Source organism: Brachyistius frenatus, unplaced genomic scaffold (assembly GCF_029030835.1).
Source record: "Brachyistius frenatus isolate BFR_SWC_R1_liver_20210118 unplaced genomic scaffold, ASM2903083v1 Contig_35, whole genome shotgun sequence".
In the NCBI taxonomy this organism is placed as follows: Eukaryota; Metazoa; Chordata; class Actinopteri; family Embiotocidae; genus Brachyistius; species Brachyistius frenatus.
Genome location: NW_027210634.1, coordinates 3430439 through 3453119, shown reverse-complemented (window position 1 = coordinate 3453119; position 22681 = coordinate 3430439). Strand labels below are relative to the sequence as shown.

Here is a 22681-nt window from a genome sequence, read left to right as displayed (position 1 = left end):
AAGTTCGGGCTGACTGCTGGCCAGAGGTGGAAGAAGTTTTCACATCCTATATTTAAGCGGGTGAGCAAAAACGAAATCGTAAGTGGATAAAAGTGTCAACAAATACATGAAAAACGTATCAAAAATATGCGTTTTTCAGGCTTATATCTTGCACATTAAATGTCAGCATTTTTTTAAATTTATTTATATATTTTTTTTAAAGTTGTAATGTGTAACACAATCTTGAATTCTATAAATCCATGACGTGTTTAAATCAGCAAAGGACCTGTAGTTATCAGATGGATATGAAGCAGAAAGCACAACAGCTGTAAGATGTTAAATCTCGTCCTCATCTCGTCCACCATTAAACTGAACTTTAGCTCCACCGCAGCACAAAGGAGTCTTTAAATCAGGGTGTGTTGAGCAACAGGGGCAGGGGACCTCCTTTGTTGGAGAATTTTCCTGAAATGGGTGTGATAAAGCAACAACAACCCCAAAAGGCGGCTGGATTTCCACCGCAGAGCGATGACGGCGAGGCAAACTGTGTTGATTTCATGACTCGGTCCCGTCTCTCCAACCTGCAGACCTCACCTGAGCTCCACGGCGCAGACTCCTCTCATCCCCGCCGTGTCACTCAGAGGGAGGAGGGCGCCCGTTCGCCGCCACACCGCTCTCAGTTTCAGAGGAGAGCCTCCGTTGGACCCTCAGAGGACACTGGAAACCTCCGCACGCCGCCTGCCTCTCCTGTACCTTCCCGTGCGTAATCGGTTTGCGCTACAGTCTGCGTCTTGGCCGCCGCAGAGTTCAGACTTCGACCGCGACGCAGCGCACTGAGAGAGGTAAAGTGATTTCAGTTTTTATTCCATCTTTTAACAACAACCTGTAAGGATTTTTATTTATTTATTTATTTATTTTATTAGAGGAAATGTAAGGTAGCGTTCAGTCTGGTGTTCATCTTTAAGTGATGTGCGCACATTTACAATATCTTTTTTTTTTTTTTGCCACTATTCAGATCGTAATTTGGCTTGTTGACAATGATCACGTCCCTCTATTCATTGAAATAACGCTACGCAACATTTAAGGTTACTTTTAGTTCTTATTTAACACAGATGAAAGCATCTTATCTCATTATAACGATATTAAAGGTTGTAAAATGTAAATAAAAAAAGACTAACAGTGAGGTTTTGACATGCCCAGAAAGCAGGTTCTTGACATTAAAAACAAATTATAAAGCTGATATAGTTTTATTAAATTTACTCAGTATTTGCTGTTATTTACTTGAGTATGCTCTCTCTATCCTAAATTATACTTCATTACATTAACCTGAGTTACAAGTCACTTTGCACATCAACAGTTCACATTAATGCCAGGAGGTTTGGATGTTATGTTGACGGTGTGAATGCGGTCTGGACCTGTAAACACATCAAAGGGACATGTTTTTCACTGGCGGGAACTTTCCTGTGGGAGCAGGAACCTTCAGAGGAAGTCCGTTCCCTTACCTGCCGTTTCCACCACAGAAACCATGATTTCAATTATAGGGAAATAAAAAGTACTTCATCAGGGGTACTTTCTCGAGGTTTGAGTGCTGATAGTAATCAGGAAGGAGCAGCTTGAGAGATTCTACGGCATTGTTACAGCATTCAGAGGGGGTTTTGAGACCGTTGTGCATCTCGGACTAATTTGCCTATCGGCTTTTTGTGCACGAGGAACTTTTGGGAAAGTCTTTCTTCTTCGGTGGAGCATTTAGAGTTTTTAACCCTCGTGTTGTCCTCGGGTCAAAATGACCCGCAGCTGTGTTCAACCAAGTTCTATTTTATTTCTATATTTTTATATTTTTTGGGGATCATTGGTCATCATTCTTTAAAGAAACCCTCACAGCCTCCTTGTCACCAATGATCCCCAAAAATATGAAAATAAAATAGAACTTGGTTGAACACAGCTGCGGGTCATTTTGACCCGAGGACAACACGAGGGTTAAGTACTGGTTGTTGTGCACCTTTCTGGCCAGTTAGGTCGCGCTAACATGACATGGAGAGTGACGGTATACAACAGGCTTCGCAATCTTTCGACGCTGTCGGCCACATAAATCTGATAACCTGTGAAATCAAGAGGTATTTTACTTAACTTACTGTGATAATTGCGCTGACGTGACGATAAAAGTATTTGGAAAATTCGAATGCAAAACACATGGACGCAAACAGGGACTAAAACTCGCCTCTAAACCAAAAGACCAAACTATCCACAGGCTAACCAAGGAAAATTTTAGAAATTGTGGCAAAACCAGGAACAAGTTTTGGCCTCGAATTTTTGGTAACGCACGAGTCTTTCAGTGAGTTCTTCGACCACCGGTCGCTTGACGTCCTCTCGGTTCATGTTCTTTGTGCCTTTTCAATATACAATTTACGTGGCGTGCGTCTGTTGTGTACCGTTGCTCTTCCTCCATCGTCTTCCCGTCAAAGGTGTTTTTCGTTGTTTTCCCGAATCGAGGGTTTAAAGACAAGAGTTTGGTCATTGGGGTGAATGTTGTCTCCCGGACAGGCTAGCTGCTACCCCCTCGTTTCCAGTCTTTATGCTAAGCTAGGCTAAACAGTCGCGGCCTCACGTCGAAACCGGCCTGAACATCTTAACGAAGACGGCAAGAAAGAGAGCAGCTCTGAAAATGTCCTCAGTAAAGCTTTCACCTTTTTATTTCCCGCGAACAACAGCGCCTTCGGTTTATTTTGCCGTATTTCCAGTTTGACTGATTGATTTATCGGCATGTTGCAAGTGGAATGCACCTCCGTCAGAAAGCAGATAACCGAAGTGTGAAATTGCTTTCTCGCCGCTGCATAAACTTCTCTTTTTTTTTTTTTTTTTTTTTTTGGTCTTGGCTTCCTCCTTCCTCCGCTCGTGCGCTCCCCGTCGACGGCGCGCGAGCGATCATATTTGCGAGACTTGTCATAGTTGTGGTCGACCGATGTTGTGCAGCGAGGAGGCTGAAAGTGATTTAGAGCTGAAAACGCGAGCGCAACAACCCCTTCTCTGTGTGCTGGCTTAGACTTGGCGGCTCCACCCTGACCCCCGCCCTCCACCCTCCACCCATTAGCCCTGAACCCACCCACCAAGCCCAATACACACACACACACACACACACACACACACACACACACACACACACACACACACACACACACACACACACACACACACACACACACACACACACACAGGAACACACACCCCAGTGAAAAGAGGGGTGTTCTTCTCCTGCACGGTCAACCTCAATCTGTGTAAACTGCCGGTGATCAGGAAACAACAGGTGAAATGAATTTGTGGCCGTGTGTATATTTCTGTTGTGTGCGTGAATATGAGGCTCCTTATGTGCCTCATGAATGGCGGTTTTCTTTGGTGTTGACTAACTAAGTGTTTGCCATCTACTGGCTGCAGCTTGAAAGGAAAAAAAAAGTCCCCCCCCACTATAAATAGTCCCTGTGTGTGTGTGTGTGTGTGTGTGTGTGTGTGTGTGTGTGTGTGTGTGTGTGTGTGTGTGTGTGTGTGTGCGCGCGTGTGTGTTTTGAGCAAACGGCTACCCGAGGACACGTCCTCCAGACTTTTTATTTTTAACATTAAATGAAGCAAAAACATTTGTTCAAAGGTGAAAATGGTTTACAGACGACTCACTGATTCAACAAATGAAATTCAGATGAGCCAGAAGTGAGTTCACTGTGACGTCTAAATGAACGCGGAGCGCTGCCGTCGGTGCAACGGATAAACGGCCCGAGTTTGCGAGTTCTGGGGTTCGGTATTTGCATCGGCCCGTTAACGAGTAAAGCCCGTTCGAATGACCGTCAACATGGGATTTCATTTTAATATAACTGCTTGCGTCCGTCGGTAGCTCGTTTTTATTTTTTCGTCTTCTTGTTTTATTGTACTTCCTGATTAAGTCCCGTTTTATAGATTTTTGTTCTCGTATTCGTGGGCAAACGTTGTTTTCTTTATTGTCGTCGTTTCCCTTCTGACGTTAGGTCTTTGCATTTCCTGCATTGCGCCTGTGTGGCTTCTGGACGTCGCCCACGTCGCCATTCGCTCAGCAGCAAGCGTTCTTGGAGTTTGAAACCGACCCACGTCGTAATCACGAGCTCGCGAGTTCCGTTTGAAGACAACGCTGTTCGGCTCATTTTCACTCATTAACTCTAGAAATCTCAAATCAGAATCCGATTCATCGCCAAGAATGTTTCCAAAACACAAAGTTTATCTCGACAGGATTTCCCACTACAAGGCAAGGTGATACACAAATAAGAATAAAGCTTTATGAAATGAATAAGTACAAAAATATGTTCTAGCAATTCCCACTAGGTTGAGTTATACCCTCATTTCAAACTGTTTGAAAAGCAGGAAATGACCCTGAAACTCGAAGTATTAATCTGTTTCGTATCACACGCTGCGCCGAACTCTGAACTTTGACTTTCACCTCTGACGCGGATATCTGAAGGGAGGATGCTACCCTAAGATACGCAGCTGTCTCCTTCTATAAAGCAACCGTGCCACGCTGGGATGAAGAGGCAGATTAGCTTTTCACCGTGTCGTTCTCCTCGAGGTCTTGGCAGGCCGTTAACGGAGATGGGAGAGCTGTAAAATATTATTCCCTCAGCGGGATGTCGGGGGTGAGGAGAGGGGCGAGAGGCAGGAGGAGGGTTAAGGGTTGAGATGCTGGAAAGATGTGTCTGGTTCGCTTCATTGTTTAAGCTTTTGAAGTCTGGACATTTTACTGCTGCAAAACAAGCACATATATTTTAAAGTGTCGAGCTGGTAGAGCCGAGGTCGTCGATTTGTGTTCTTGCAGTGAAGAGCTGGTTTCAATTCTCTCCGTCCTTTGTCATCAATTCTCCTCAAAGACAAACAGACTCGTTAAACGTCTGTTGTCACGGATCAAAAGAGGCATTTTCTTGAGGTAAACGGCGGAGAAAACTCCGAGATTATATCCTTTTAATGTGAAATTCAGTTCTTCAACAACAACTTCTACCAGTGGCGAGTCTAGAATCTGTCGGGGCCCTGGGCAAAAATTCCCAGGGGGCCCCTCCAACCAATGATCATCACTATTGTGTGATAAATAATTTGACACCAACAACAAAAAAACACAATACATAATATAACATCGTAACATATTTTTCAGTTGTTCACATTAGTAAAAATGCCAAATATTAATAAAAAGAACATGAAGATTATTCATTTTCAAAGTGTGAATATAGAGAAAAAAAAATCAAAATAAGCAACTAAATAATTCTGACATTATCACATTAGAAATAACCCACATTATAAGGTCACATATATAACTGACTCCCAAAAATAACGAATAAAAAAATACTGAATTTAAAGTTTTCACCATCAGCTTTTGGATATTTCTCTTTTGCAGCTTTCAGAATCATAAGTGATGATCCTGAGGAGAGATAAGAAAGTTACATCATTTATGATGTATATTATAGCAGCATGTTTTTAAACAACAAAATGATTTTACATCGTAGAATCAAAATTCCTCAAGTTCATAGCTTTAAATGTTCTCCCTGGACACAGCTGTCAGTATTAATATTTTTGATAGTTTAACTTTATTTACTTATAGATACAAATTATTTTCAAGCTTTTCTTTTTCTTCGTTCCACGTGACACTATCAATAATGGCATTTACTGGACACCCATAGAGAAGATCTACTCTGCTGGTAGCGACAACGCTCATTTTGAAATCAAGACTTGATATGAATTGTTATGAAGTTTGAAAACTGTAATGTTACGAGCCTATTCGTGTTCTTTCAGCCTGCTAGCTAGCACATTAGTCAAGTACCGAATTTGACTCAGTCACGGACAACCAGAGCTGAACCCGCTAGCTACGTTCACTAAACAAAAAATGCTAAAGTATAACATAACGTAACAGTTTAGACCAGAGGTGTCCCGACAACTGCCTTAATCTTTTATACTGGTGTTCTGTGGAAAAAAAAAATTTTTGGGCCAGAGTTGCAATACTGTTTATGGCCACTGGGAAACGGTGGCAACAAGGCTAAGTGTGGGAGCTGCATCCAGCTCTCTTAATACAGGTGTTATTTTTTGTAAAAGTTGGAAGGTGCCATCTTTACGTCTTGTATCCAGTAAATACATACATTATGACGTAAAACTGTGGCGTATACTTAAAACGTTGTCGTAGAAAACAAATCTGGCTCACGAAAAGGTCACCTCTGAGGCTGATTCCACTGCAGGACAGCGTCAGCCGCGCACAGGAAGTTTGCCGTTTAAAAACGACATCCAATGTGTCCTTAAAAAGTCCATGCGGAGCGTCCTGAATGGACATTACGGCACTTGAACCTGATTGCCGCCCACCTCACAGCCCCACTGTGCTCCGTACTGAGGACTCTTTGTAGTCCTGTCTTGGTGGTGCGACGGTGACGTACAGTAAATACTCCAGTGCACCGGTTTGAACCCACCACGTCAACCGCTCAGGAAAAATAAAATATATCTGCTGTGCGATGGGGAAACTAAACTGAGGTATTTATGAATATCCCGGGCTGTGTGTACAGTAAATAACCCAACCCCGTCGCTCCGTACCACACCCACGCGTAAATACATACAGGCTCCCTGAACAAGCGTCGGTGCTTCGGCGCTCGGCGAGGTCGACTTTTCCAGAAGCAGGTTGCCTCACAGCTGCTGAAAAGCCTGTTGCTGCTCCGGTGCAGAGATGCTGAATATAGCGTCGTTTCCCATTAACCTGGAAAACACTCTTGACACGCACTCGGCTCTACCGCGGGTTCGCTGCGCCCGCGAGTTTCCGAGCCATTTATTTGAACAGCGACTCATAATTTTGTCCGTTATTTTTTGCATTTCGAACTCCGTTTTCCTGCTGGCGAACGAGCCTCTTTTTAAATTTTTTTTTATTTTAGCCTGTTTCCTAAGAAGAAAGGTGTCGATTATTTATGTGACACTGGGGAGGGGCTGCGAGGGGGTGAACTCTTATCTGTTTAACAGGAGTATCAGTGTCAGCCTGGTGACCCGAATGTTGTCCAGAGCTCTTAACATCTGTAGGCTTACTGTTGAGATAGCAGCACATTAAAAGAGTCTGACGCTATCTCCACCGCGACGCTGTTTACCCGACCACAGCAGCCAGATCTGTCCGGTTGTGCAATCGCGTTGTTTCATTGTTAATTATTTTTGCTTTTCTTGACAAAAGAGCTCCCCTCCCTGACTCGGAAACATGATACGGAGCTTGGCATTTTCTTTCTGCTTCTTTCAACATAATTCAGCTTGAACACGCGCACGTAATAGAAGCCATACGTTTATCTCACCGGCTGCTCGGTCTCAGGAGCTTCTTCTGACGTCACGCTCTCAGTCTGAGGAGGCCCCCGCAGGTTTTTAGAAAAGCAGCCATTCAGGTCAGATAAACTGATGCATCATCTCACTAAGACGCAGAGTGTTGTGAAACAGCACACACTGCAGGCTGACTGTGTGTACCATGTGTGTGTGTGTGTGTGTGTGTGTGTGTGTGTGTGTGTGTGTGTGTGTGTGTGTGTGTGTGTGTGTGTGTGTGTGTGTGTGAGTGTGCACGTTTATCTACGGTAGAGATCTATGTAAAGACTACGTTTTAGAGTTCAGGTTAGGATCCAGTTGGGATCATGGAACGATGGGCCCCTTTGCATCTGTGTTTGTTTTGTGTCTCTTTGTTGTTGTTTTGCGTCTCTGTGTTTGTTTTGCGTCTCTTTGTAGTTGTTTTGTGTCCCTTTGTTGTTGTTTTGTGTTTGTTTTGTGTCCCTTTGTTGTTGTTTTGAGTGTCTTTGTTGTTGTTTTGTGTCTCTTTGTGGTTTTGTTTGCGTCTCTTTGTGGTTGTTGTAGTGATATATTGCAGATGACTCCCCCCCCCCTGATTTTTTTGGGTCTCTGCTCCTGTCAGCCTGCTCAGTAATTCGGTAGATTCCTATATTTCTACACGATGCGCCTACAGCATTAAAATTTATTATGAAGTCAATTGTTAGAAAAGTAGTGGATCAACCCAGCAGCTGATTTCGATAAGGGTTAGAGCTGAGGTCGGGTGTTCGGTTGTGTTGGTTAAGGTCGGGAATAGCGTGCGCGACACTCAATGCTTGGAAAACTAACCGCACTTCAGTCTTTCAGTGTCGGCTATTATCTCATAATGTTGAGCCTGAGTGAAGTCCTTCCTCTTAAAATAAACACTTTCTTTTCTCTCCGTAAATGCCCCCTCAGCTTCTCTATCAAACTTTAAGGCATTTGGTGTTTCACACCTCATTTCTTTCTCCCTATGAAGGAGGTTTGTGGGGGTCAAGTCACCGGTGCCGTTTTGGGGGTTCGCCATAAATATCCGGCAAAAACAGCCTCTGATCTGGACAGTCTCTTGCATTACTGGGAATTCAAGTACGAGGTAAAACACGAGGTCTCAAGGGAAAGATGAGTCTAATGCTCCTGAAACCTTTGTACCATTGGTAAGCAAAACTCCCTGCACTGTAAACTGACATCTGTCTGAAGTCCAAAGGGAGGCACCAAGACCTACAAAAACAGCAGAAGAAGCTATAAAACCTTACTTTAATGACTTTGTAACATAAAACATGATCACCAACGATATTTCGGAACATAAATTAGCCAAATTTCATGGCAATCCATCCAATAGTTCATTGACATGTCACTAAAAAAAAAAAAAAAAAATGTAATGTAAATATCAACGTTAAGGACAATGTTCTCGCATACTTTACTGGCAAAACAACAAAAGATAACATCAGTAACACGAGAATGATATCGCTCATAGCTACCTTGCATATTTAGGCGAGAACTTTGACCTTCGGCTTCTGGCACCTTATCCAGAGCCTTTTTTTTTAGAATAAAAAAAACAAAACGAGCTCGAATGTAGTTATTTTGCAGAAGGTCATTTGGCCATTAGAGAGTTTTTCATTGGAAGAAGAGGTTAAAGAGCACGTAAACACTATGAGCCAGATTACCGCGCAGAGCTTCCTTTCAGCTGCCAACAGAAACTGTAAAATAAAAGAGCATAACCAAACAAGGAATGGAAACTTTAAGTGTGTGCACGTCTTTGTGATGGTTCGTTCTTTTTCTTGTAATTGTGAATGTTTACAGTTCGCCAGAAATCCTGGAAGGTCCAGTACTTCGAACGCCTTCCACGAGTACACTTAGAAGCAAAGTGTAATTATTATAAGCAAGTTATTAAGCAATGTTGAAAGGGTTTAAAGTGGTAGGAACCCCAGCTGCCTGTCCTGTTTATTTTACAGCAGAGATTGCTGTTAAGAAAACACATGGGTACATTTATTTTTCTTAATTTCTGTCCAAAAAAATTATGCAATATCTCTTCCGTTTTGCCAAAATAAGAGGACATTTTCACCATAGTTAGACTGTTGTGACATGGATTTTAAATACAACTTGGAACCAATCTCAGAAGTACAGCTATTTTAGATGTAAAAAACTACAGGGAGGGACAAAAAAATATACTTTCTTGTCCTGTTTGGACATGATGTTTGCAGCTTCATGGGTCTGGATGTGTGCATATGTGTGTCTAGTCTCTCCAAGAAAACTCCAAATAAATTACAACAATGTATTACTCAAGACAATTAACCTTAATTAGATCTTAAAAGTAAAACAATTTTTTTTATTAAATCTGTGAGAAATTATTTATATATATATGTATTTCAATTGAAAAATCATATTCACTTAAAACAAAAACAAAACTTTAAATCCAGCTGTACTTTGGCTGAGTGGTGCTTTGACCCTAAATGCTAATATTTGCTCATTATGAGACTCAAATTTCAGAATTCAATTTCTAAATTGTGACTTTTTTTGAGTTTGAGTTTTTATCTCCGAATTTCAAAATGCATACTTTGCCGTGCAGATTTTGTTTTCATCATGACTGACTATTCCTCTTTATCTGGTGCAAAAGAGCATCCGTAGGACTGAGCGGCTTTCTGATCGGGTAAATTTGCCGGCTGCTGTGATTCGCACATGATTTTAGTTGAAGAAAATAGTTGTAGGGTTCGCCATATAATTATGATAATAAAACAATATTTTGTCTTCAATCTCTATTTACACTATTAGATATCAGAATCACACACATGCCAGCACACACACATAATCATGTGTAAATACACGTCCTTCCAAAATAAATCCTTCTCACCGCTGTGTGTAAAGGACGTGTGTGTTTGCGTTGGCCCGTTCACAGACCCAATCACTCACTTGGCGCCTGCAGAGAGTCCGAACAATCAAAGAGCGGGAGTGGTCGCACTTCTTTTCTCTCTGGGACGAAAGATTACATCAGCTCCAACTGGAAAAAAACAAAAAACCAACAACCTCTGTCTTTACCAATCACCGTGTTTCATCTCGGCCAATACATGGATTGTCTTTCTCCTTTTTTCTTGCGTTGTTTCGGCCTTTTAAAAAGTCGTCTTTAGGGCATACTAAGGTTCAGGGTTTGTGCGATGTTCATTTAATTGCGTTTTAGGCGTTTTACAAGTCCTTTTACAACCACACAGACAGAATTTAACGGTCTAAGATCGATGGGCATTGTTGAGCCAAAAACACATACAAGGAAACTCGGAGTTGAATGCTTTTGTTCCCTCGGAGTGCCTCGCGTTACCTTCCCCGCAGACACAAACCATCAGATGTGAACAGCGTCTGACACGCGTCCTCATGTGCCGGACCGTCAACGTTGCTGCTCGAGGACGAATAGGTGACACACACACACACACACGCGCGCACGCACACACACACACACACACACACACACACACACACACACACACACACACACACACCTGGCCCATAAAAACCCGGCCTTGTTTACCCTCCACACAGATGGACGCTGAGGAATGCTGTCACCTTCGCAATCTTGCTTCAGTTTTTTTTTTTTTTGGTCCTTTTTCCAAGAGATCACGCACAACCACTGATGATGTCTTCGCCATTAAAGAGTCATCTGGATCAGTGGTTTCCAAAACACAGCGGCTCCAGGGGGGTTGTATTTACCAGAGGGCACATTGAAAAGATTAGCAAACGAAACAAAACAAAAAACACAGGCAAAACAAAATAACAGATAAAACAGAATTAATAAATAAATAAATAGCTAAAATGAACTGATAATTATCGAAATGATCTTTTTTATATATAAAATGCCCCCCCCCCAAAAAAAAAAAAATAAAAAATGGACAAGTATTTAACGTTAGCTAACGAAATAAATTATCGGATTAAATATCTTGCAAGAAGTATGGATAAATGGGTAAAATAGTTCAATATCTAAAAAAAAAATAATCAATATAAATAGCTGGATCGGTTGTAATGCTTTATAATGGATGAATGGTAACAGCTAAAAGTAATAAATAGTTGAAAATAATGGGTAAAACGTTAGCAGATGAATAATTGCGAGCTAAAAGTAGCAGTGGGCTACAAATAATCCAAGTAATGGATTTAAATGGATGATATAGTTAGCTACATATAGGATAAATGATGAGTATATATTGCTGCATGAAATATAACGCTAAAAATAAGTAGTTAAGCTAGAAATCACCAATGGTTGACGTCTTAATGATGAATAGAGATAGCTGGAATAATTGTAATACTGTAATTTATTGTTGAAATAGCTGAAAGTAATGAATAACATGTTCAAAGAGCTAATGCCAGCTAAAACTAATGGGTAGATTTAATTGCAATGCTGTGTAACATGTAAATGGTCAAAATGGGTCAAATTATTAAATGGCTGGCTGAAAGTTATCGACAAATTGTTGAAATTGTTATCATCAAAAGTAATCAATAAAGTCTTGGCGGCTAACCGGTTGAAAAAGAGGGCTGAAAGTAATCGGTTAAATGTTTGAATTTGGATAAAACTATGGTTGCAATAGGTAAATATTGGATAAATAATTCATGTAGGGAGCTCGATGGATGGATGAATTATGTTGTAATATTAGCGCAAGGCAGTGGATAAAAAGTTGAAATAGCTCAAATTGTTGCTAAATTATGGCAGTATGGAGCACGACTGTTAACGTTACAGACTAAACATCGACTATACGAATATATATGACTAATATTATAAGAATAGCCATATATTAACAATCCAGTCTTTTATGTACTGAACGGCTGGTTGTGTGAGTTGGTGACGGAGCTCACTGGACAAGTTCCAGTTAACACCACCTGCTAATGGCGCCGACGGAGCTTGAAACTTCATTCCCCCTGCATCATTTCTGCTGCTGCAGAGTCCTCTCAGCTTCCTCTTCCTCCTCCACCCCTCCTCCCTCCCTCTCTCCCTCCCTCCCTCCCTCCTTCCCTCCAGATATGTCTTCTTGCCGTATCTCGCTGTATCTTCATCTCCCTCCGTCTCCTTCCTCCGTTCTCATTTCACACATCAGCTGCTCTGCTCGTGTCCCGCAGTGAACGGTTTGACTCAAAAGTTTTTTTTACCCTTTTTAAAAAGGACATATCTCTCCCCCATCCCCCCCACCCCCACCCCCACACGCTCCTCCTACTTATCGCTGCACCCCCTCCAGTCGTCCAGTCCTCGTAATGACTATTTTCAGAAGGGGAGGGGGTAATAAGTGATGTGTGTGTAAGTGGAACAGTGTGTGTGTGTGTGTGTGTGTGTGTGTGTGTGTGTGTGTGTGTGTGTGTGTGTGTGTGTGTGTGTGTGTGTGTGTGTGTGTGAGTGTGTGCTGCAGTTATTCTGCTGACTGCAGGAGCTCCACCTGGCAAATGGGGCCCGCGCATCAGCATTTTGGGAATGAGTGAATGGAGATAAGGGTGGCAGAGGAAGGGGAGGGGGGGGTGATCAATCCAAATGACTCCGCTTGCACACACACACACACACACACACACACACACACACACACACACACACACACACACACACACACACACACACACACACACACACACACACGGCCGTGAAGGATGTCGCTGTAAAAGTCAAAGAGATTACAGAAGTCCAGAGTTGCCAGCATTAAAATTAAATTCATCTGTATGGATGACGTACACAGGGTGTAAAGAAATCGTAAAATGTCTCAAATTCGAGGCCATGTCACCGTGTGATATCACGTGTTATGTGTAAAAAAAACTGAAAATAGTTATCATCTGGACTGTACACAAAAGTGTTCCTAGTTTCCAAGTTTAAAAAACGAGGCAGACGCGGAAGTGCCGTGAGCTGCAGTACCACCGAGTGCTGTTAGAGGTCGGCTCCAAAAAGCCTCCGGCTCCACAGACTCCCATTCAACTTCTCTCATGAAATACGAAGTCAATACATTTCTTTCCACGAATTATTTCAGTGGTGTTGGCTAAAGTCACACTTTCTTATTCGTTTTCCGGTGGTACATCTGAAAATAATCCCTTCGTTAGTTAGAAAATAAGCCTCAAAAAGCCTCACAGTGCTTTTGGGGGGCGTGTCCATTTGATTGACAGGCTTGTGGTGCAATCAGGTTAATCAGATCGAGTCAGATCCACCGCTCGCTCCTCCCCCCCCCGGCTCGTACAAATACGGTCACTTCCTGCTCCAAACCGCTCCGAGCTAGCAAGATGGCGACGGGACAAAATCCGAACTCGAGGCTTCATAACGTTTCGCGTTTTATTTTTGACCGTCCAAACTTTAAAAAAAAAGATCCGAATACATTCTGGATACGACAGAAAACCGATTTGTCCTTATTTTGTTGACCTGGTAAAAAGCAGAAAGTACATTTTCTTTTGGGTCTGGAGTTCGTTACAGCTGTGATTTCTTTGTGTCACCTTGCTTTTTGTCTTCCTGGCATAAGCAAGAAAATACATTTCTTCTCAGGCTAAATAAGTTTAAAGACTAAATATATGTATTATGCAACAGTTCATTGGAAATCTGAGTGTCATATTAGGTGTGAATCAAATTACAAGTTACATTTTAAAACGATTAATAAAATGTGTTAGAAGATTGATTCTAAATATTTTTTTAAAAAGGACTTTTTGAAAATTGGACTTGCGTCTGAAATTCATGGCCAACAAAGCTGGTTCATATGAATATATACTTGTAATAAATACAGTCTTTTTTATTGAGTTTTATATATATATATATATATTTTTGGGGCTTTTCGTCGGCTTTTATGATCAACCCTACCTCCAAAAAAATTATGTAATTATGACCAGTTTATGTCCTCTAATAATAAAAGAATGAAATGTCGTTAATATACCTTTTTGGAAAGTTAAAAACCTATTAATGCTGAAACTGAACGAATCAGTCATATGTATATGACTTTTGATTTATTTTTTTTTTTTGGTGCCGAAATATTCAATCTCGCAGTTTATATTTCACCCAAACCACAATCTTTCATTAGCCTTTAACCCGAGTCGTTGTGATGGCTGAACCGCAGACGGGAGCCTGGATGTGAACGAAGAGTTGACCGCTTTGTTGACCCTCCATCCACCCCGACCACCTCCTGCTCATTCTGGTGCAGTTCATTAAAAAAAAAAAAAAAAAAAAAAGAGCATTGTGCAGTCAGTGACTTCAAAGGGTAACACAATGCAAAATAAATAAATAGGCATAAATTGTAGGAGACGGGGTTTGCAGTGGTTGGATTGGATTTAAAAAAAAAGAAATAATAATAATAATATTGGCATCCCTGAAATTCCATAAAACGTCCATAAAGTGGAGGTGAAACGGTTGAAACCCTCTCTGTTTGGGATGAGTGTGTAGAGGATGGGCTACAGTGTGTGTGTGTGTGTGTGTGTGTGTGTGTGTGTGTGTGCGTGTGTGCGCTCGCGCGTATGTCTACCTCTGTGAGGACCAGTTTCAGTTTGATAGCTTGAGGATATTCCCGGACAGTGAGGACATCCTCACTTCGGGACAGATCTCTTCCGCAGGGCTGCTGCCGGCTCCGGGCTCCGAATCAAACTTCAGATTAAAAAAAAAAAAAAAATAAATAAAAGGCTGCGTCGTGTGAGCGAGTGTCCTCGCAAAGATTTAAGCACGACCACGTGAGTGTGAATGAAGCCGGAGGTGTGTGTGTGTGTGTGTGTGTGTGTGTGTGTGTGTGTGTGTGTGTGTGTGTGTGTGTGTGTGTGTGTGTGTGTGTGTGTGTGTGTGTGGTGACGCTGCACTGTGGCAGTATCCCTCTGAAGTTGTGGACAGTCGGGTGTAATCGGGACATGCTGCCTCCTCGCGCTGCTGCTGGATGTCAGAATATCTCCTGCACAGTATGTACGGCGTGATTTCATTCGGAGCGCGTGCTGTGCGTGTCGTCCTCTGCCGTAGGACGTCTTGATCTTTTTTTTTTGGACAACTTTCCGGTGCCACTGTGAGATTTCTTTCTCTTTTTTTTTTTTTCATTTTTTTTTTTTTCACTGTGTTTGCCGAGACCGTCCCGCATTGAACTGCACTGCAGACAAGAACCACGGTCTCCCGGCTGCCTCTGCAGACCGGTCTCGCAAATGAGCCTCTCTCTCTCTCTCTCTCTTCCCTTATTTCCTGCGGGAATGCGATGCAAGTGCGGGAAAAGTTTGGTGAGCATCCTCCGACCTGTACAGGCTGTTCTGTAAACCCCACCCCTCTTGCCTGTGTGTCTCTGCAGTGATCAAACACCCCCAGCTCCCCTCCTTCCCCCCCGCCTCCCAAAACACACACACACACACACACTGTCCGGTGACTGAAGATGATTCCCGTGCTGATCTGCGCTCTGATCTCACTCGGCGTGGCGGAGACCGACCTGGACGTCCTGTACCCCGAGCTGGAGCACTCGAGGACCATCTACGTCACAGGTGAGTCCCCAGGACGGCGTCGCACGCGCGCCCGCGTTCCTTCGACGCCCGTCCTGCAGCTGTCGCCCGTTTCTTCGGTGTGTCGGGCCGTCCCGCCGTCCGTATGCTGGTCCGGTGATAACGCTGCTGTGTGGATGGGGAAAGAGGGGAAGGGGGGGGTTCACTGAGATATCTCATCAGACTTTCATCAGGACTTACCAGATGAAAAACAAAGCTATAAAGTACGACTTTGTACGTTATATGTTTGCAGTTGTTGCATGTTCTTTATTTACCAATTAAGTAAAACAAAGAAATGATGAAATAAATGAACTAATTAGCAGCTGACAATTAACTAACAACTTACTAACCTACCTAACTAACTATTAACCAATAGATAATGAAGTAATAACAAGCAAAGAACTACCGACCACCTGAAGAATAACTGCTCATCAAAAGTACATAAAAAAACGAACTAAAACGCAAATAAATATTTCACCAAAATAAGCACGATAGCGAACTAAAAGATGAATGAACTAATATTCCCTAACGACCAGTAAAGTAATGACTAAATAACTAACAAAGAATAACTTAAAAGGTACAAATAAATAAAGTAATGATAAAGAACTAGTAAATACAAAAAAAAAAGAATTAACAACAAACTAACTAGTAACTGAGTAATAATTAACTGATTACATAAAAAACTCAAAAATAATGAAACGCCAAGTACTGCAAAAATAACTATTGCAAACAAACCAACAAATAACTTGCATATATACTAATAATAAAAATTTAAAAAAAACTATTTTTAAAAACGATTACATTTCTAAGTTAAACTAATTTGATTACGACCAAACTTATCAACCGACCGTGCGCCGGTGTTTTCGCGAAGTGGTTTAAGGACCGTAACCGTTCGGCGCGAGCGAGGGGAAAAAGGAAACGTTCACGGCTCGAACTATCAAGAGACGGTGCGGACCGCCGGAGACACGGCAAACAAACGGAGCTGAAGAAGGAGTTCAAAGAAATGCAAAGCTCTCCTCCCAACGACCAGGATCAATGTGCCATCAGCTGTTCCCTCAGTCAACTGGCAAATGCGCGCGCACACACACACACGCACGCACACACACACACACGCGCGCGCACACACACACGCTTACGCAGCAGTCAAGGTGAAACGCTGTGGTGGTCAGACTTGTGCGAGGAGGCAGCCAATCAGAGAACTGGGCGACGGAGGCTGGAGGTCGCAGCAGATATATATATATATATATATAAAAAATAAAATGCTCCAAAAGGAAAAACTAAAGACGGCGCCGAGAAATCATACGTAAAAAAAAATACGCCGCAGGACCCGACCGGAGGATCTTTTGAATCGTGCAGTTTTCCTCAGCAATCCGGCGACGGTCGTCTGCTCCGCCACCGCAAAGAGGAACAAACAGGAAACGGGTCAGCAGAACCCGACCGTAGCTTAGATTAGCCGGGCGGTATTTCTTGTCGGGCAAAGGTCGACGCAGTGATCGTGTGAAGCTTCCCGACGTCTCATTGACGCGAGGAAGTCGCCCAGTTTTGTGCCCGAAGAGAGGCCGAAAACCAAACCGACGTGCTGACCGTCGCGATCCGACAGGAGGCGATCCGACGGGAGTATATTGCGCGGATGGATACGCAGCGGTTCGACCAAGAAGTAGTCCCGGCACGCGCGTCCCAACGTCCAGAACAGTCCATTATTTCGCACTTTTGTACTTCCGTGAGATCTCGCGGAATTCCGCATTTTCGTAACGACGCTGACGCTTCGTGAATCGTTCAGTTGGTCCACCGCTTCGGTCCAAACGATGATATACATGCAGAGAATTTATTCTACTTACTGCGGCGATTCGTTAGTTTGCTTTAAATCGTCCAAATACTTTGGTCAGCTCAGCCTGCGCTTTGCGTTTCGTGCTAATTAGCACACGAGGCTACGCTAACGGTGCTAAGATTACCAACTAAATACCATTAAACTAAATACCAACTAAATACCATTAAACTAAATACCAACTAAATACCAACTAAATACCATTAAACTAAATACCAACTAAATACCAACTAAATACCATTAAACTAAATACCAACTAAATACCATTAAACTAAATACCAACTAAATACCAACTAAATACCATTAAACTAAATACCAACTAAATACCATTAAACTAAATACCATTACCAACTAAATACCATTAAACTAAATACCAACTAAATACCAACTAAATACCATTAAACTAAATACCAACTAAATACCATTAAACTAAATACCAACTAAATACCATTAAACTAAATACCAACTAAATACCAACTAAATACCATTAAACTAAATACCAACTAAATACCAACTAAATACCAACTAAATACCATTAAACTAAATACCAACTAAATACCAACTAAATACCATTAAACTAAATACCAACTAAATACCAACTAAATACCATTAAACTAAATACCAACTAAATACCAACTAAATACCATTAAACTAAATACCATTCAACTAAATACCAACTAAATACCATTAAACTAAATACCATTAAACTAAATACCATTAAACTAAATACCAACTAAATACCATTAAACTAAATACCAACTAAATACCATTAAACTAAATACCAACTAAACTAAATACCATTAAACTAAATACCAACTAAATACCATTAAACTAAATACCAACTAAATACCATTAAACTAAATACCATTAAACTAAATACCAACTAAATACCATTAAACTAAATACCAACTAAATACCATTAAACTAAATACCATTAAACTAAATACCAACTAAATACTATTAAACTAAATACCATTAAACTAAATACCAACTAAGATCGTTGATAAACGCGCCGACGTCGGCATTCAGCTCAAACCGCGAGCACAGACGTCTACGCTCGTTGGCGCGGGACCTCAGTGCTTTACGCTAACTCGTCAAACCGCATTTTGAATTTTGACGAACGAATAAGCAAGAGAACAATATTCACCAAAAAAAAAAAAAAAAAGTGCAGCTCCTACGCGTTCGTCTGCGTTTTAAGGATTATAACGAAGTTGCTGTTTTGCAGAAAACGGGCCCCGACTCTCGGTGGCGGCGGAACAATCCAGGGTGGTGTCGAGGAGAGGGGGAAACGCCACTCTGTCCTGCAGGATCCAAAGGGACCAATCGCTGGCCCCCAATCGCAAGATGAGGATCAAATGGACCAAGCTGACCTCGGACTACCTGAAAGAGGTTCACACTTCACCGTATTCGTTCGTAGATTGTTCTCCGTGTCGTTTTGGAAATTTTTAAGCGCGCGCTCGTTTAAAGGCCTCTTGAAACGAATGTCATTTGTTTTTGAAAAAGCGGCGCATCCTCTCTTCATCTCGCTCCAGGTGGACGTGTTCGTTGCCATGGACTACCACAAAAGGAGTTACGGCAGTTTCCACGGACGCGTCCACCTGCGGGGCTCGTCTCCAGCGGACGCCGCCCTGGTCATCACAGAACTCACCCTGGAGGATTACGGGAAATACAAATGCGAAGTGATCGACGGGCTCGAAGACGGAACGGCGGTGGTGTCTCTCGACCTTGAAGGTAAAACGTATTCGGGTGAACTCGTTTTTTTGTTTTGTTTTTTTTTAACATTTATTTTTAAATGGGAGAGAATGACGACGTGGCACAAAAAGATAGAACGTCTACAAAATGTCTTTGCGCCGTAACAGGCCTGCGGTCGGTCTAAATTTAACTCCGGGGAGCGGAGGGAGGTGGGCGGGGGAGGGGTGGAGGGTGGAGGGGTGTCAGGACCGAGCGTGTTCTGTAAGAACAGCGTCCATCGGTGTCAGAGTGGCGTCATTACGTTTGAGAGAAGCCAGAAGACAACCGGCCATTACGGCCCGAAAGGCCCAAAAAAAAAAGAAAAGAAAAAACAAAAAAGGGGGGGACGGGGGACGGATCCTAGATTATTATTATTTTCTTTACCTGCTAACTGCGGGTCATCTATCACATCTGCGGCTCTGCTCCCTCCCCCCTTCCCTCCCTCTCCACCCTCCCCCCACCGTTCTCTCCACCCAGGCGTGGTCTTCCCCTTCTACCCCCGCCTGGGCCGCTACAACCTCAACTTCTACGACGCGGAGCGGGCGTGCCGCGACCAGGACGCCATCGTGGCGTCCTTCGACCAGCTGTACGACGCGTGGCGAGGAGGCATGGACTGGTGCAACGCCGGCTGGCTGAGCGACGGCTCGGTCCAGTATCCCATCACCGTCCCCCGGGAGCCCTGCGGGGGCAAGAACACCGTGCCGGGCGTCCGCAACTACGGCCTGAGGGACAAGGACAAGAACCAGTACGACGTGTTCTGCTTCACGTCCCACTACAAAGGTGACGGACAGAGGGTTGTTGTTGTTTTTTTTTTAAAACCTTCGAGCGTTTGATACGCGTCGAAACATCTGGGTTGCACTTTCATTTGAAACCAGACTAAAAGACTTAACGTAGAGTAGATAGAAATATTTCGGGGGTTATTTGGGTTCGATTCTTTTAGCACACGTGCGTGAAAAGGGTTAGGGTTAAGACGGGATTTCTTAAGACGGGTCCGCCGACCGGTCGGCCGCGTCGATCAATGTACATTCGGCGTCGAGAGACGCGGCGTTCGGAACTGAAATCCAACTCGAAAATACGTAGTACTGATAATAGGTTGTTGTTGTTGTTGTTGTTGTTGTTGTTGTTGTAGAGAGAAGGGGGAGGGGGGACTTGTGGGTTGACACGCTTCGCCTTCTCCACGACGGCTCAGAAAACGGATGCGCGGATGATGTCATTTAAAAAAAAAAAATGTCTTACACGTTTTAACACGTCTTTGTGCTCATCTGTCCCCCCCGTCCCCTCTCCGTCCCGCCGTCCCCCCCAGGTCGGTTCTACTACCTGATCCACCCCTCCAAGCTGACCTACGACGAGGCGGTCAACGCGTGTCGAAAAGACGGCGCCCGGATCGCCAAGGTCGGCCAGATGTACGCCGCCTGGAAGCTGCTGGGCTACGACCGCTGCGACGCCGGCTGGCTGGCCGACGGCAGCGTCCGCTACCCCATCGCCGTCCCCCGGCGGCGCTGCAGCCCCGCCGAAGCCGCCGTCCGGTTCGGCGGCTTCCCCGACAAGAAGCACAAACTGTACGGGGTGTACTGCTTCAAGGGCCACGACTGAGCGCGCCGCCGGGAAACACGCGTGCGCGCACACACACACACACACACACACATAAGCATGCGCACACACACACACACCTACGAACAAGATGGCGACAGAGGAGGAGGAGGAGGAAGGAGGAGGTATGAACACACACATTCAAACTGTGACGCTTTATTTTTTAAACGGAAACCATAAAAGATTCAAATCAGACAGATTCACGCCGTCCCCGACGGGACCCGATACTCTTACGAGGGATAGTTTACAGGTATTTAAGGTGCGTGTTATTTAATCACCGGGGGGGGGGGGGGGGGAGGCACGGTCTGAACCGGAGAACAGTTTCAACAGCCCAAAAAAAAACCGTCCCGTGGGCTGGGACCGGCGCAACGAAACCGGTCTTTGCCGTCCGTTCTCAACAAAGGTGCTACGGCCGGTACTTCCTACGTCATCCTACCGTCCGGTATTTGACTTTTTTTTTTTTTTTTGTACAAACGCGTCGGACCAAACGTCCCGTCTCCTCACCGGAACTGAAAAAGGAAAAAAAAAAAAAAAAAGGAAACCATAGCATCGATTATGTTTTCTAAGTACGTAGAAGGTGATAAATCTCGATATGCATTTCTGTCGATGACTATTTTTTTTTTATATACTTGTAGAATATATTTACATTATTATTATTATTTTTTTAATTTTTTTTGTCTTTCTGGCCAAACTCTCTCCAGAGTCTCTTTGGTTTCCATAAAACATACGATTAACGGCGGAAATGAAAAATACAAATAATAAAATAACTCCACGATCCTAAAAAAAACAAAACAACAAATATATATGTATGAATTTTGCACTGAATGCGTAGAAGTTGACGCCCGGAGGAAGAGGGAGGACGAGGCCAAACGGTAAGTTCGCCCTTTCGCAGCAAAACCAAAATGCCTGGCAACAAATAAAATACAGTTACGGCTTCTCCCCGGTTTTTACGGCGAAGTGGACGTCCGCGGCCGAATCTCACGCTCGGCTCGAACTTTCGAGCCGGAGCCCGATCGGCGACGTCCCTCCGGCGCTTTAAAAAAAACAAAAAAAAAAAACAAAAACAAAAAAAAAGTGAATCTTTTACCGGTTATTCAGCCGCGGGGTCGCGTCTACCTGAAGCTGCCTATCGCGAACGAAGAGGATCCGAACGCGAGAGTGAACTGTAATAAAACAAACAACCGTTTTATTTATTTTTTTAAAACGTTACATTCAAGTTAAATTGAACTAATCCGACTATTCTCAAAGAATAAGCCGGTTTGAAAAAAACAACAACAACAACAACCCGAAACGACGCCGTCGAAGGTCGTCGAAATCTAGTTGTGGAAAATTTGACGATGACGAAATGAACTGAATCGCGACAGAAAAATATTCTGTCGTTTTTAAGCCGGAGGATAAATCAAAATGAGCACGAGCGTTAAAGACGCAACCCACGCCTGGATACCCGGTAAAAAAAAAAACAACGTAAAAAAACCCGTAAAAAACGTTAAAAACAAAACGTGTTTACGAAGGGAACGCTTCGTGAAGAGTCCACCGCAGTGCTGCAAAACTACATTTCTTTCTTTTGTATTTTGTATTTTATTTTTCTTCCTCCAGTTGTTGTGAACAATTTGCAAAAAAAAAAATTAAAAAAAAATGACAGATCGTTAAAGGAACACTTCGACATTTTAGGAGCGCAACCTGAAGGCGCGACTTTTCCAAAGTCCCCGAGGGATAAATAAAGTTCTTAACTTCCTGCGTTGACCATTTTTGAGTTTCATTTTGGAATAAAGAATCAACATTTAACACCCCCTCCACCTCCACCTCTACCTCCACCTCCCCGGCTGCATTGTCAGC

General features: G+C 43.2%; 1 protein-coding gene across 5 annotated transcripts; it reads left to right on the top strand.

Moving 5' to 3' along the window:
- The first annotated feature begins 480 nt into the window (after nucleotides 1-480).
- On the top strand, nucleotides 481-21386 carry hapln1b (hyaluronan and proteoglycan link protein 1b). Of its 5 annotated transcripts, none has more exons than XM_069701027.1 (6): nucleotides 481-818; nucleotides 15516-15702; nucleotides 18750-18913; nucleotides 19057-19255; nucleotides 19733-20035; nucleotides 20559-21386. In XM_069701027.1, the coding sequence occupies exons 2-6, from the start codon at nucleotides 15597-15599 to the stop codon at nucleotides 20846-20848; spliced, it is 1062 nt and encodes a 353-aa protein (XP_069557128.1). In that variant the 5' UTR covers nucleotides 481-818; nucleotides 15516-15596; the 3' UTR covers nucleotides 20849-21386. The 5 variants fall into 5 exon arrangements, with proteins under 5 accessions (XP_069557128.1, XP_069557131.1, XP_069557132.1 ...); XM_069701030.1 differs by lacking the exon at nucleotides 481-818 and adding an exon at nucleotides 3115-3277; XM_069701031.1 differs by lacking the exon at nucleotides 481-818 and adding an exon at nucleotides 14997-15141.
- Nucleotides 21387-22681: the final 1295 nt, after the last annotated feature.

Excerpts from the sequence above, each read along its gene's own strand:
- hapln1b (XM_069701027.1), top strand. The coding sequence starts at position 15,597 with ATGATTCCCGTGCTGATCTGCGCTCTGATCTCACTCGGCGTGGCGGAG. Across the intron at positions 15,703-18,749 it reads GAGGACCATCTACGTCACAG|AAAACGGGCCCCGACTCTCG; the intron begins GTGAGTCCCCAG and ends GCTGTTTTGCAG. Across the intron at positions 20,036-20,558 it reads CTTCACGTCCCACTACAAAG|GTCGGTTCTACTACCTGATC; the intron begins GTGACGGACAGA and ends CGTCCCCCCCAG.